This window comes from Myotis brandtii, unplaced genomic scaffold (assembly GCF_000412655.1).
Source record: "Myotis brandtii unplaced genomic scaffold, ASM41265v1 scaffold954, whole genome shotgun sequence".
Taxonomy (NCBI): domain Eukaryota; kingdom Metazoa; phylum Chordata; class Mammalia; order Chiroptera; family Vespertilionidae; genus Myotis; species Myotis brandtii.
Window position 1 is genome coordinate 83,930 of NW_005371937.1, and position 16,531 is coordinate 100,460.

The 16,531-nt window shown below is 44.8% G+C and overlaps 1 protein-coding gene across 10 annotated transcripts in view; it reads left to right on the forward strand.

The window, feature by feature from the left end:
* Nucleotides 1–9,318: 9,318 nt before the first annotated feature.
* Nucleotides 9,319–16,531, forward strand: part of LOC102245814 (calcium-dependent secretion activator 1) — a 247,162-nt gene continuing 239,949 nt past the window's right edge. For all 10 annotated transcript variants that reach the window (XM_014533224.1, XM_014533220.1, XM_014533218.1 and 7 more), the window contains exons 1-2: nucleotides 9,319–9,550; nucleotides 14,221–14,342. In XM_014533224.1, coding sequence (XP_014388710.1) covers nucleotides 9,350–9,550; nucleotides 14,221–14,342 — 323 coding nt within the window. In that variant the 5' untranslated portion in view covers nucleotides 9,319–9,349. The remainder of the gene's footprint in view (nucleotides 9,551–14,220; nucleotides 14,343–16,531) is intronic.

The following is a 16,531-nucleotide window of genomic DNA, read 5'->3' on the forward strand; positions in this document are numbered from 1 at the left end:
AGTTTTATTGAAATGTTTTGTATCTTGTTTTTGGACACGTTCAAAGTTTATAGTATAGTCGGTGGACAAAAATAGTATGCAGTTATGGATTTGGCTAAAGGTAGTATAAAAGGCTCTTATGTTTGAAAATCCTGCTTAACATGGGAGTAAATATCAATAAGGCTTTAGAATTTACTTCTGCAAACTCAGTGTCTCCACAACAAATTATGTTGAAAATGGAGGTCATTTGCTCCATTCCCTGCCTTTAGGTAACAATTACACCCCAAACTAACTATTCATCCCATTTAAAGAAAATCACACACACACATACACACTTCAAAAACAAGATCATGGCACCTTTATTTTAGTTTTGTTTACTTTGATGAGGAACATGATAGTTTCAGAACCTAGTGTAAGCTAATTTTAATGTTTAAAACACCATGGATGAACAACAGTCATATAGTGATCCAAGTTGCTCATCTCTGAACAGTAGATCACTCTGTTCTCTGAATTAAAAATGGATAGAGCATTTTGATTGAAAGTTAGAGGCACCAACTAGAGGAAGCTTATGTAACAAGAGTGGATTAACTCTAGGGATTTAGGAGTGTCTCACGGAGCTCATTGGCAAGATGCAGCCAAAACCCAGAAAGGAACTGGAACCAGGGCCCGCCAAGTGGTCAGGACTTCCCTCACCTCTTAAGTCTGTGTGTCCCGTTCATCATTCCTTCTTTCTCTGCAAACCAGCCTTCTTTGCTTCTCAGATGGGAACATGGCTGCTACACAGCTCTCCGTGTTTCCAGTGTGGCCAAATAAGAAATCATTTAGCCAATCAACCTCTCTCTCAAATCTTCTCCCTATCTCCCTTTCCCCCCTTCTTACTACCACCTTCAATGTCATAATTTCAAGAAGCAGGCCTCTGATTGGCTGACTTTGTTCAAGGGCCAACCCCTGGAGCCATTAATAATCCACTGTGGAAAGAGAATGAGGACCTCACCAAACACTTGGATGCTGGAAATACCACTGAAAGTGAGAGTGGTACCTGAGAGGTCAGGCTGTGGGTGAAATTGTCATTATGAATTGGGAGACACCTCAAGATATGCCCCAAATAAATAACTATGACTTACATGGTATTTACTATGTATCAGACTTTCTTCTAAGCATTTTGTATTTAATAGCCTCCAATAACCTTATGAAAAGGATGCTATCATTATCCCCATTTCATAGAGGAGGGTGAGCAGAGATAGCAGAGGACTTGGCCAAGGTCACCCGATGACCAGAATCTGCAGTCTTAACCACTGTGCATACATTACCATTATGATAAGCCTTCCCAAATGCAGACCCTCATTCTCCTCATCACCCCAGGCCACGGCTCCAACATGCCCTTCACCCAGACCTTCACCTTACCTCATCCTGACCTCTCTCTCTCTCTCTGGTAACCAGTCCTTTATTAAATGTGTCAGGCTGTGTGATTTCACCTATACTTGAGAGTAGCTTTTGGCCTGGGACAAACAGTCCTGGGAGTTACAGTAATTCCCCCACTTTCAGCACATTGAGGAGTTTGTGATGTGCCCAAGCTCACTCAGCTGGTAGGGAGGAAGCTGAGTGCTTTAATGCCAAGTTTCATGCTCCTCCTCTGAGTGGTCAGGTGACAACAGGAAGCTATGCCAGGACAGGCCTGCCCCAGGTCCCCTCTCCCTAGGGGTTGCCCCTCCAGGAAACTGCTTTCTCTCTTCCACTAAACTTAGCTGTGTATTCTCCTCAGTTTATCCAGAGGCCAAATGAAGCCACAGCAGCAGGCAGAACTGGCTCCTGGAATTCTGAGTCCTTTCTACTTTGATTTCTTTGAAATCTCGAAAGGAGGTTGTTGGACCCAAGGTTGTCCTGCCCCCAGCATTCTCATCATCACACACGTATGAAAGACACATGTTTGCCTTTTCTTCTTAGGAGAGAAGGGAGGCAAGTGCAAGGTGGCTTTCCTCTACCCACAATCCTGACACAGTACCTATCAATTCAATCACACCAGCGCCCCACGAATTATCAGACAGGAACCGCTGCCCTCCCCCGCACTGTGAACACCAGTCATATGCTGCCTGCAAAGTTCCATGAGCTCTAAATGTATTTTTTTTAATCTGGTAGAAAAGACTTCTTAATCCCTATTCAAACATTTTCCCAAATCCTCTCAGGTTGATAATAAAGGGTCCCCAAATTTCACCCAGGGATTAAGTCTAAGTTATTTAAACTGTGTGATCAGTAAATGACACTGGAGCTTAAACAGGCAGGTTGTGCATTGGGGCTGCTATGATATTTGTCAGTCCTTTTGGCCACATTTTAGGGTAAAATTCCGAAACTCTTGGGCTAATTAGATAAGACAAACAATACAGCTTTTGTAGTATTAGTGGCAGAAGTCTGGGTGCAAAATAGCATTGTTTTTTCAGGCTATCATTTAAATGTGAAGTTGCCATTTAGACCCCTATTCTCTGCAGAGCAAAATTTCCATCTCATTCCATGATCCTGTTGCAAACATTGATGAGACTATGCCCCCAGGGAAGAAATAATATCCAAACATTTCCCTGATGGAAAAGTTCTGCTTCATACATGGCCAAAATCAGACAATGGATTCCGCTCCTACCAGAGAAGGATGCTGCCCCCAGCTAATACACTACTTTTGCTGTACCCGGCATCCACCCTGCGTCAGGAAGTGGTACTGTATCCGTGAGCACAGAGGGGCTGAACTCAGTGTTTTTCCTGAAAGAATTGTATAGGGAGCATCTCCCCGACCCTGGCCTTTGTCGGGGAGCTAAGAACCCAGGGAGCTCTGAGTTCAAGGAAAAGTCTAAATGCCAAGAGGTCGTCTGAAGTTTAGTCCAGTGACGGGATGTCCATCCAATTCATAAAAGCTGAGGAAGTAAGACCAAGCCACTCAAAGAAAGGTTTCAGTAAAGAAGCCAACCCAGGAAACTGTGGTACCTTTACTGCCAAGACCTTCGTTTTCTTTCTTAACACCCTCCCCCCCTTAATTCACCCCTGCCCACCACCCACATTCACTGGTAACAGTGGAGTGGCCACACCCCTGCCCACCACCCACATTCACTGGTAACAGTGGAGTGGCCACACCCCTGCCCACCACCCACATTCACTGGTAACAGTGGAGTGGCCACACCCCTGCCCACCACCCACATTCACTGGTAACAGTGGAGTGGCCACACCCCTGCCCACCACCCACATTCACTGGTAACAGTGGAGTGGCCACACCCCTGCCCACCACCCACATTCACTGGTAACAGTGGAGTGGCCACACCCCTGCCCACCACCCACATTCACTGGTAACAGTGGAGTGGCCACACCCCTGCCCACCACCCACATTCACTGGTAACAGTGGAGTGGCCACACCCCTGCCCACCACCCACATTCACTGGTAACAGTGGAGTGGCCACACCCCTGCCCACCACCCACATTCACTGGTAACAGTGGAGTGGCCACACCCCTGCCCACCACCCACATTCACTGGTAACAGTGGAGTGGCCACACCCCTGCCCACCACCCACATTCACTGGTAACAGTGGAGTGGCCACACCCCTGCCCACCACCCACATTCACTGGTAACAGTGGAGTGGCCACACCCCTGCCCACCACCCACATTCACTGGTAACAGTGGAGTGGCCACACCCCTGCCCACCACCCACATTCACTGGTAACAGTGGAGTGGCCACACCCCTGCCCACCACCCACATTCACTGGTAACAGTGGAGTGGCCACACCCCTGCCCACCACCCACATTCACTGGTAACAGTGGAGTGGCCACACCCCTGCCCACCACCCACATTCACTGGTAACAGTGGAGTGGCCACACCCCTGCCCACCACCCACATTCACTGGTAACAGTGGAGTGGCCACACCCCTGCCCACCACCCACATTCACTGGTAACAGTGGAGTGGCCACACCCCTGCCCACCACCCACATTCACTGGTAACAGTGGAGTGGCCACACCCCTGCCCACCACCCACATTCACTGGTAACAGTGGAGTGGCCACACCCCTGCCCACCACCCACATTCACTGGTAACAGTGGAGTGGCCACACCCCTGCCCACCACCCACATTCACTGGTAACAGTGGAGTGGCCACACCCCTGCCCACCACCCACATTCACTGGTAACAGTGGAGTGGCCACACCCCTGCCCACCACCCACATTCACTGGTAACAGTGGAGTGGCCACACCCCTGCCCACCACCCACATTCACTGGTAACAGTGGAGTGGCCACACCCCTGCCCACCACCCACATTCACTGGTAACAGTGGAGTGGCCACACCCCTGCCCACCACCCACATTCACTGGTAACAGTGGAGTGGCCACACCCCTGCCCACCACCCACATTCACTGGTAACAGTGGAGTGGCCACACCCCTGCCCACCACCCACATTCACTGGTAACAGTGGAGTGGCCACACCCCTGCCCACCACCCACATTCACTGGTAACAGTGGAGTGGCCACACCCCTGCCCACCACCCACATTCACTGGTAACAGTGGAGTGGCCACACCCCTGCCCACCACCCACATTCACTGGTAACAGTGGAGTGGCCACACCCCTGCCCACCACCCACATTCACTGGTAACAGTGGAGTGGCCACACCCCTGCCCACCACCCACATTCACTGGTAACAGTGGAGTGGCCACACCCCTGCCCACCACCCACATTCACTGGTAACAGTGGAGTGGCCACACCCCTGCCCACCACCCACATTCACTGGTAACAGTGGAGTGGCCACACCCCTGCCCACCACCCACATTCACTGGTAACAGTGGAGTGGCCACAATAACCTTATGAGATTTGTTATATCCCCATTTTTAACGTGGAAACTAAATTTCAGACAGATTGAGAAAGCTATCTAAAGTCACACAACTGGTAAGTAGCAGACCCAAGATTCAAAGGAGGTGAAATCATTTTTGCTGATGTGGACGGGATATGGTTCCCTGGTGGCTTTTGTACCCCGAACATCCTCTGTTACCTCATGTGTCACACGGTGTCTGATTGGTTGCTTTCTGCCACGGCCCCCCATACCATTGCCTCTCTGCTGACTCCTTTGTCCCCAGCAGCAACCATACTACCCAATACAGGATAGGAAGCGCTCTAGAGATGGAATTGAATGACTGCACCACTGTTGGTGAGCTCCCGCATCTAGGAAGTGTTCTTCTGCCACTTCCTTTCTTCTGATTGTCCGCCAGGACATGTCATTTGAGCCCTTGGGGTCTAAGGATCCGCTAGAGTGGAGTATACTTATTAGCTTTTACACGTACCCACTTCATCCTCTGTGGGCAAAAATGCAAAGGCAGAAAAGCAAAGCAAATGGCCGACAGCTGTTAGCACTTTCAAATGCCATTTTTCAAGATGTTCCCCAAATCCCTCCATGTTGCCGAGCACACACTCGCCTGTGGGAACTATCCTTGGGAGGCCTCCCCACTGAGGAATGTTATCAGCCCAAAACAAAAATAAATGTCCAGCTAACATTTTCCCTGGAAGACTGTTCACCAGTATGCACTGTCTTTCATAGTGCAGAATGAAAAAGCAATCCTTTCGTCGAGGCTAATTTACTCTTACGCATGGGAAAGTACAATCGAGATGGATGACTCTGTTTTCCTTATTTGGGCACAACTTCAGGTTTGAAATGTGTTTGTGATGGGTCTGCTGCTCAAAACTCCCCTCAAGAACCTCAGCTTAGGTCGACACGATGCTATTTCTTCTCAAGACTTAAGTACTCAGGGCAGAAAAATGACCTTGTTGTCCCTTGCACACTTCCGTTTTATGTGCCTGTTTTACGATGTCATCAAGGACTGTCCAACTTCTGAGAGGAGTGTCATTCTTTGGATTTTTCCAATATTCTGCTGCATAAAAGTTTGGTGGATGCTAACTCCAGGCCACAGTGATATTGTCAGTGACCACTGGGTCTTCTTCCCAAACTGCTAGACTGTAGAGTTAAAAGGCCTTGAGTAGTCTCGGAAGATGCTTGTGATAAAAGGATCTGCACTTGATGGTAAGGTCTCTCAAGGTTGATTAGCAGGAAAGCACACACTTCGTAGACATGATGGCTTTTTCGCTATCTCCATGGCGACTCGAAGGCCAGCAGCTGCCAGTAGAAATCAAAGATACCACTTACCCAGCTGTCCAAGAATCCTAGGTAGTTATGAGGTTTGTGCTCCAATATGAAGAAAAAAGAGAGAGGTCAGTGTAACAGCCCTCGGGCTGTTAGGATGTAACCTTTACTGTTTGGCCTCCTTTAACATAGCCTTAGAGACTATGAATTAACCTACCTCATTTTTCCCTTTACTCTCACAAGAGGCCATCTTCAAAAGGAAATGGGAAAATATTTTGTGACCACTTACAGTTATGTATACCTTCTGAGGTTCATGGTTGCCCACTGTGCTTCCCATGGAAAGGAGAAAATAGCAGTGGCCCTGTCTCAACCACCTCAGCTTGGTGGAAAGCTCTTCTTTGTCGATCAGATTCTTAGCCCAAGGGTCACCTCCTCTGGAAGCCACCCTAATTCTCTCAGGAAGCATTCATACCTCAGAGACTTCCATTACCACATCAGCTTTGATGCTTCCTCGTAGGTATTTCCCCCCACTCGCTGCAAGCTCCAGGGGAACAGTCTGTATCCTTACATCACAATCATCTTGTGCCTAGTATTGGGCCAGGCACAGTGTTGATGGCATTACATGTTTTCCAAGTGATGATGGCCCAGCTGCCAAGTCCTCACATTTCCATATCCTTCCATAAAGGGTACCCAAGTTTTTGAGGTGCCCTGATGAATCCAAGAATGATGCAAATCAAGCCCACCATGCAGAAATTTTAGAGAAATAAGACCTTTGCATTGAGTCATGACAGCTCCTGTTGAGCTCATCTGCCTATCATCTCATTTCAGAGAATCCATCCTGCTTCTCCCCTCACACTCACTCACAGGATGTTCAGAAAGCACCCCACAGGGGGCTGAGCCCAACCGTAAAGCGGGAAACAATTGTACCAAGAGGTTCCAGAAGGAATCGGTACTCTACGGCTGCTGGGTTGGTTTCAGATCCTTTAGTCATTTACATGGAAAAGCAGAATCTCAGTGTTCTTCCAGATTTAGTTCATCATCTCTTCACCTGCTCCTCACTGATGAGTTTTAGCTGCATTGGTATTTACCATGGACATTTTGACAAGCCATCATTCATTTATTCAACTCATATGTATTGATTATCTACTGTGTGCCAAACATCATTCTAGATATCAGGAATTCAACAGAGGTATCAAGAGAGGTATGGTCCTGCCTAGTGGCCCAGAAGGACAGACAAACATTGAACAAGTAAATTTTATAATATTAATTATAATAAGTGTTACCAAGAAGGTAAGCTAAGAATTACAATAAAAATACAATGAAGGACCCAACCCCAGGAAAGTTAAGTTTTGAGCCTGAAATATGGAAGGTGACAAGATAGCTGAGAGTTACCTAGGGAGGCAGAGGAAAGGGAAACACTTATGACGGTCTCTGTAGGAAGAAGACTGACAGCAAAAATGTACCTCTGAGTCTATATAAAGGAGCCACTATTTGAATCTGAGTGAAGCTTTATGATGACAAAGAAGACATACCCTTCTAGCTAACTAGGGGATAGGGGGAATTATTGAGAGCAAAATAAGAGACTCTCAAGGAACTAGAATGCAAAAGGAATAACTAGACTTTGTGGGAATTACACTAGTGGAAGTCAAAGCTCCTTTCCTGTGACTCTAGCCAGCTTATTCCCCACTCTTCTCTTCCCTCCCCCTCCTCTCATTCTCTTCCTCTCTCTCTACATCTTTCTCTCTCTTCTTTGCCAGGGATCTTATTCTGCTTCCACCAGGTCCAATATGGCAGCCACTCATGAATCTACATGATCTACTGTTTCAGCTCCACCACTCACTGAAATCTCAATATCTCTCAGTTCAATTGCTTGAGAGAATAAATCTGGTTGATCATTGGCCTTTTAATAGTATTGGTTGGTTGAGTTTGAATCAGGTGCCCATGTAATAGACATATTATTTTTGCCACACAGAATTGGCAAACCAATTCAGATTCCTGTGATCTAGGTAGAGTTCTACCCCCAGCCTCAGGGATGGAGGACATAACTCATGCCTAAGCAATTCAGCACAGCATGCTTCTGGCCTTTGGTTCCCAGTATATACATAAGTCAGACTTTTTGGGAGAGAATTCTCAGATTAAAGACTCTCATCTTCCATGGGCATTACAAGAGGAGATATTCACTCTTCCTTTTGTGATGGGATGTTGTGAGGTCTGGATCTTTAGAAACCTTCTTGTGACATTAAGACGAGCAAGATTGAGCATGGAGCCAACCCAGAGGAACCCAAACCAAGATTTGGAGTCAAAACTCATTCAGTTGTGGTGATGTCACCTGAGTGCTGATTAGAGCTGGGTCTACCCCAGGACATTTTCAAGCCAATAGATTCCTTTTATTGTTCAAGCCAATTCCAATTGGATTTTTCTGTTCCTGGCAAAAAAAAAATATTTATCAAACTGATTTGTCTTGCCCCTCACCTGATCAGTTATAGAGTGTGGCTAGGGAGGGTTATTTGATGTTTCAAGTAGGAAATTATTATTTGAGAAGGTGATACATCCAAAGTATATTCAAGGCACCTGGACAACCTAGAGGCATGAACACACAAATAAATAGCACAACTAAGGCATATTACTGTTACAACTGAATCCATAAGCAAGGAAGTGAAAAAAAGGTCTGTTTTGATACTGAATTGCTTTATATTTTTTTCTAAATAATATTACTCATGCTTTTCATTGCTTCATTAATTTTTTCAATTATTTTTGAGAAAAGTAACTATTCTTTCAGAAATAGCCGCAGGCTACGTTTGAAACATCTTAAATGATCTCCTTTTGAATTATTTATGTGAGAACATTTTTATAAATATCCAGAAATAAGGTGTCTTTCTGTCAACATAATTAAAAACAACCGATTGCATTTCTCTAAAAAGAAAAACTGTTTCAACTGAATCCAGACTTGAAAAATATCACACCATTTTTCTTTCCACAAATCAGAGAAAATTGGGGGGGTGGGGGGACTAGAACTATGATAAAACATTTGACCCTTACTTACTCTATGTTCATGTCCGTTTGTCACTATTAGGGATTATAACTAGAGGGCAGGCAGCTGTCTACTCAACTAGGCTGAACATTTTTCTAGCACGTGCAAAGCTCCCGGGTGGTGGCTACTATCCTAACTCTGGGCTTTAAGATGTAAACCTTTGTAAATAGCTCCCTATTTACTCCTCTGTTCATATTTTGCTTTTTCTCTGCAAGGAACGCAAATTCCCCAAGTTTGTATCCAAAGAAATGGAAAACATGTACATCGAGGAGCTGAAGTCGTCCGTCAACCTGCTCATGGCCAACTTGGAGAGCATGCCGGTGTCCAAGGGCGGCGAGTTCAAGCTTCAGAAGCTCAAGCGCAGCCACAACGCTTCCATCATCGACCTGGGCGAGGAGAGCGAGAACCAGCTCTCCAAGTCAGACGTCGTGCTGGCTTTCTCCTTGGAGGTAAAAAGCTCTCGGCCCCTGATAGTCTCCTGGCCCAGCAAGCAGCACGCGGTGATCAGAGGCCTCACAATCAGCTTGTGTGTTCCTTGCGCCCCAGGAGCAGTTCCTAAAAGCACTGCTTGCTGAGCACAGGCCAGCTCATCAGCAAGCCATTCCCTGCCCCCGGGAGCCCATGCTCTTCTCAAGGAAATGCAGTCTTAAGAACCACTTACTAAATCCCATCTCACATTACTTGTACTGTCTTAAGCCAGTGATCAAGGATTTTGTAAAGAGCTATGCAATTTAGAAAGTTTAAAGTCTGGGCAACCTGGGTTGAAGTTATGAGAGAAGCAATCGAGCATCATTTGTGGTGAGTTGTAAATTGTCTTTCCCACCATCTCTCCTGTTGGCTCCGTGGAGAGAGCCTGTGATTGCGGTGGAGCCTTTTCAGTTTACCTCACAACCCAAAGGAAAAACCCATTTGGGCCAGAATTCCGGTAGAATGCTCGGTATGTCATTACACTTCTCCATAACTTCTACTCCGCTGTTTGCTGTTTGTACATATCTGATCCAGCTTCATCAGAATTCCCCAGAAGCTGGTTCAGACTGCAGACCCTATTGACCCAAATCTCTAGGGGGTGGGAATTTAAAGTGGTGCAGTCACTTTGGAAATAGTTTGGTGTTTTCTCAAAAAGTTAAACATAAAACCAAGGTATGTCCAGTGACTCTATTCCTAGATATCTACCCCAGAGAACTGAAAACACATCCCACAGAAACATGCTCACAACAGTTTACAGCAGCATCATTCATAAGAGCCAAACAGGAACAGTCTAAATGTGTATCACCTGGGGAATGGGTCAAGTTTTGTACATCCAGACAAGGGACTACTGTTCAGCAATTCAAGGGAATAAACTACTGATATGTGCTTTGATATTTAAAAAATATATGATTTTATTGATTTCAGAGAGAGGAAGGAAGAGGGAGAGAGAGTTAGAAACATGAATGATGATAGAGAATCATTGACCGGATGCCTCCTGCATGCCCCCTACTGGGCATGGAGCCCACAACCTGGGTGTGTGCCCTGACCAGGAATCAAACCATGACCTCCTGGTTCATGGTCCATGCTCAATCATTGAGCCACATCGACGGGGCATGCTTTGATTTATTGAACCTCAAAAACATTCATGCTTAGTGAAATAAGCCAGATACAAGTGACCACATGTAGTTTGAGTTCATTGATATGAAATGTCCAGAAAAGGCAGGTCTCCAGAAACAGAAAAGAAATTAGTGTTTCCTGAAGCAGCGGGTGGATACGGACATGAGGGACCTAAAGCTAATTTATGATGATGGCTGCACAACGTAGTAAATTTGCTAAAATCATTGCTTATACTCTTAAAATGGGTTCATTATATGATATATAAACTATGCCTCAATAAAGTTATCAGAAAAAAGCATCTCTAGGCGAATGCAAGCCAGGAATATGCATGTTAATGAGCTACCCAGGCACTTCTATGCACTCCCAAGTTTGAGACCCATTCATATCTTATTACAGCTCTACCCCCCAGGATTTTATGATGGCCCTAGATTTAGGGAGACCAAGAGAATAGATCAAATTTCTGTAGATGTAATTAGAATGTGTAAAAACTGAATTAATTTAGAACATCATTAAGGCTTGCGGTGAATTAACCGCAGGTAATTCGCCTGTGCTCAGTTTGGGTTGAGATAGCCACATTACAGTATTTCCGACATGCATTTTGCTGTCAAAAGAAGCAGTATTCGGTTAAATATAGACCATTTGTTGTGTGAAAAATGTCATCAGTGTAATTTCACAGAAACTTCCTTTCTTTCTTTTTTAATACCACTACCTGAGGCACTGAACGCTTTTTCTTAGGTGTCTTTGAATTTGGTTATTGCCAATTAGAGGTGGCAATTTATTCCCGGCTGCTTCTTATCATTCTACAGAGAGGAGAAAACGTGCTTTATTGATTTGCATGAAGCTTTTAAATCTGTAATTTTCTGATTCTTTACCAGTAGACAATATTATACAGCTGATTAGCTGAAATGCCAATGTAGGCGAGTCCCCAGCCATCCTCACATGCGTACATGCTTCAAACAGGCTTTAACCAGTAATTACAAGCACAGAATAAAGCGCCCCCAGGGCTCCCCAATGCTTTTAAATCAGAACACAAAATCGCACATCACACTGAAACGGCCAGCAAAAATCATTGTATATCTATTTGTGAGCATGTTTGGGGACATAAAGACAGGAGGCAAGAAGAGGGATAACGGCTGTCATCTCATTAGGGAAGGCTGAGTTTGAGTTTTCAGGTTGGAACAAGACAGATTTCATGTAATTATAGAATTACCTGCTGGAAGGGACAGCAGAGAGCAGTTAACTGCAGCAAGAGAACCGAGGTCCGGGAGGCCGACCGGCATGGCCGTGGGCAGGGGGAGCTCTGATGAAAACTGTAGGAACTTAAAGAATGCCACTGTGGACCGGGCTCTGCCACTATCCACTCAGTGATCCTTACAACAATCTTTGGAGGCATTTGCAGATGAGGAAACAAAGCCTCAGAGAGGTTAAGGAGCTTATAAATGATTGCACAGCTAGTGAAGATGCAGATTCGGGATTTGAACTCAGACCTTTTAAATTCCAAAAAGTGTGTTCTTTCTCCTGTGCCTACCATTTCTTCTCATTTCTATGATTCTTCCTCATGTAAAATTTTTCAATTCCATACATCCTTTGGTCCTCACACAAAAGCCACAGCGAGAGAGGGCACATGTGCCCACTTTACAGATGAGAAAACTGAGGCTCAGGTGTTTGAAAAGAAAAGTGGAGTGACTTCCAGAACAAGTCACTTGCCCAACATCGCATGAGAAGTCAATGGTTCTTAGAGTATGACTCCTGGATCAGCAGCAACACATTAGCATCACCAGGGAAATTGTTAAAAATAAAAAGTCTTGCCCAGCCAAGCATGGCTCAATGGTTGAGCATCGACCTATGAACCAGGAGGTCACGGTTAGATTCCTGGTCAGGGCATATGCCCAGGTTGCAAGCTCAATCCCCAATGCGGGGCATGCAGGAGGCAGACGACCAATGATTTTTTCTCATCATTGATGTTTCTATCTCTCTCTCCCTCTCCCTTCCTCTCTGAAATCATTAAAAAAAATCTATATATTTTTAAAAGTCTTGGGCCCCACCCCAGACCTACTTATCAGAAACTGTTGGTGCAGCTCAGTAGTCTCTGGTGTCACAAGCCCTCCAGGTTATTTATAGTCACACTAAGTTTAAGAGCCACTGGGCTAATTAGCAGCAAAACTAACTTGTAAATCCTGGCTCAATGCCAGCCTTATTGTACTTCCTGGAATCAAGCCCATACAGAAGTGTATGTGTTTGCATGCCCACATCCCCTCCTTGTGTAATGTCATTACCTCTTTGAGAGTATAATTGATTTTTTTCAATATACATTACTCATTCTAGATCTCTGATGCATGCCATTTGTTTCAGATTCTTACACCAGTGTCTCTGCCCTCACCTCATTCCTTCCCCCCTTTCTGATAGGTGACAGGGCGTACCAGTGACTAGGAGAATAACAGCAGGTGACTGATGAGTTTGAGGGTAGAGGTGGGAAGTGGAAGGACTTGTAAATCAAGACACTAGCCTTTTCCTTCCGAGTAGAACAGTGTATGCAGCCACAGACATGTTTTTGGTTTGACCCAGCAATGTTGTCTTGCACAAAGTTTGGGTATTTTATTCCCCCCTTTTTGAATTATTATCAAAATTTCAAAATCAGATATCTGACTTGGATTCTGATTCAGATTCCCATTTTCTGGTAGGAAAAATGAGAGTATCTGGCAACAGTGGACCAGGGAAAGACAAGGCCACAAGGGCTATGATGACTATCAACTGCTCCACTTAGATGGAGTGTGCTCTCCAGTTGCCACAGTCCCACTACTTCCTCTCGTCTCTGACTGTACTGCTTAATGCTACTTGCCCTTAATCTTAGCACTTCCATCATCACTTATCCTATATAATAAAAGAGTAATATGTAAATTAACCGTCACTCTGCAACAAAGATGGCGGTGCCCGTAGTGGCTGGGGCGGGACGCTGGTGGCATTGCCCTGGCAATGTGAGCCTAGCATCCGCACACCAGCCGCATGGAGGGAGTGCAGGGAAGGGACCATAGGCCGGAGGCCGGGGCAAGGGATGCTGGCATTGTTGCAGGCCAGGCTGAGGGACCACTCACCCCACCCCCATGCACGAATTTCATGCACTGGGCCTTTAGTCTTACTATCAAGGCTAATGCAAACTCATGGGCCTGTGTCCTGCCAAGTGCTGAATTAAAACCTAGATTATTTTTAAAGAAATAGGAGATAGCAGATTTCTTTGTGGAAATGGAAACAGATCCTGTGACTAACATAGAAAAGAGTAGCCATTTCACATTACCTGTCTGGCCCCTGTGAGCACATGAATTAGTGAGACTTGTCTTTCCATCTGGGAGGCAATAAGCTACACAGTAAGAATTACATCTTCATGCTAGACTGGTCCCAGCGTGGCTGGCAGAAACCTAGTGGAAGCCATCAGGTATGTGCTGGCTTTTCGGTAACTTCTTCTCATTCATATATTTCCTGTGGATGGTTCTGCCCATGGTCTTTGGCAATAACTCCCACTTTGTGTGATTGTTTCCAGGTGGTGATCATGGAAGTGCAAGGCCTCAAATCCTTGGCTCCCAATCGCATTGTGTACTGCACAATGGAGGTGGAAGGGGGAGAGAAACTACAGACGGACCAGGCCGAGGCATCTAAGCCCACGTAAGTTTTGTTTCTCCACCATTTATTGCCCACAAGGCTGTGATCACGGGCTGCAAGATCCGTTTTCCATGGAAAATTCTAGAAAGCATATACTTGGTTTATTTGTTAAACAAGATGACTTGATTACATTTTATTTGGCAGACATAACCCGTGTTCAAGTTCCTCTAAAGCAGAGAACAGAAGGAAATTAGAGTAACAACCTCTTCTCTGGAGGCAGAGAGTCATGACTTCCATCCTTCAGTGTGGTGTGCAGGACAGTTGGACATAACTTTGTTTTATTATATTTTCTAAATAATATTTGGTTTATTATAGAAACAATTTTTTTTTCAAAATCATTATGTGCCACAGTTATAAATATATTAGCAAAGCAGTCTGTTACGTTAAACCTAATACATTATTCCTATGGTCTGTACGTATTTGTCAAACTCTCAAATAGTCACTGTTATAGCCCTACAGTGCTTACACTTGAGTGTGGGCAACAGAAGAATAATCACACAAATTGATAACTAAAATAGTTATAAACGCTGAAGGTAAAAGAGTGCCTAAACCAGTTTGTGGAGACAGAGTAGGTTTTCCTTAGGAGTTACAAGCCAGTTGGACTAATATTATAAAAGTTGAGCAAGGGCAGTGGGAATGGAAAGTGGGTTCCAGGAAGATTCAGCTTGTGCAAAGGCCCTGTGGCAAGGAGGAATTGAAAGGCCAGTGGAGCTGGTGGGCTGAGAATAAGGTATGCCTAAGCTGCCAGTGAGGCAGGAAGGGGACTCATGGTGAAGGACCTTGTCAGGCCATGAGGGAAAAAGCCTGGAGAAACATGAGTGATGATGATGAATTCATTTGAGTCAACAACTCTTAGAGCTCAGGGATTCTTAAGAGATCGCTGCTCTCTTCTCTGCCTAACCGATGCCTCTCTCTCTTTCTTTTCTATTTCAATTAAGCCAGCTTAGGCTAATGAGAATCTTTTCTTATTGTTGTTAATTCATAAAGAAAGTCATAGAAGGAGAAACTCCGAACAGCAGCTTACTGCCTCTCCTCCCTCACAGTATTATGCACTATTTAGCAGAACATGAATAACTTGCCAGGATGTTCAAACAAAATAGTTCGAAGAAAGCACTGAATGTTTCCCAGACTGGAGAAAATATGAGGGCATTGTATGCCTTCAAGTGGTTCTTTGCATGAATAGGCCTCAGATGCTCAGAAGCTGCGTGAAATTAATGAGCATCTGCAGAAGGAAATGGAAACCCGTGCAACTTGTCACTTGCCACCCTTCCTCCCTTTTTGAAACTTAGTTTCAAGCTGTAAATGAATGCAGTTTTTAAAAAACCATTATTGATGAAATCCCAACATTTCCCCCACTGTTGCCATGGCCTGGTCATTATCAATGCTATTATATCATGCTGCGTTATTCGCATGTGCTTTTAAAAAGTGCCATATATCCTGGCTGGCGTGGTTCAGTGGTTGAGCATCAACCTATGAACCAGGAGGTCATGGTTCGATTCCCAGTCAAGGCACATGCCCAGGTTGCAAGCTCGATCCCCAGTGTGGGGCGTGCAGGAAGCAGCCAATCAATGATTCTTTCTCATCATTGATGTTTCTATCTCTCTCTCTCCCTCTCCCTTCCTCTCTGAAATCAATTTTTAAAAAGTGCCATATACTTGGTATTTCTGCCAACCTTTTAAGATGTTGGGCCCAATATAGTGTCACAAGTGAAATAAGGAAGGAAAAGGCTCTGATTATTCTAACAGGCTGTTGCTTTATATGTGGTATTTTAACTCAAAATGTAATTCATATCATCTTACTGGGTTTAAAGATGTCAGTTGCCAAGGTAAATAATGAGCTGAATTTCATGTACTTGGGAATGTTTAAAACCAAGTTTCAAATTACAAATTAATATGGAATACTTGGGTCCACCTACTTGAAATACTCATATTTCACATATATATTCACTCATATCCATACATGTACATCATTATGTCTGTATAAAGAAACATCATTTGCTTTTCTAGCTGGTGTATAATTTTTTTATTCCTCTTCAATCAGTGAGTGGGTATTACCAAAACCCCACTGAGGGTAGGTTGGTTGATTGATTATTTGGCTGGCTGTTTAGTTGGCGGGTTGGTTTCTCAATATAGTAGGAATGCAAGTCAAATCAGTCCACAGTGGATACCTAGAGCGTTGTGATGAGAATGGTT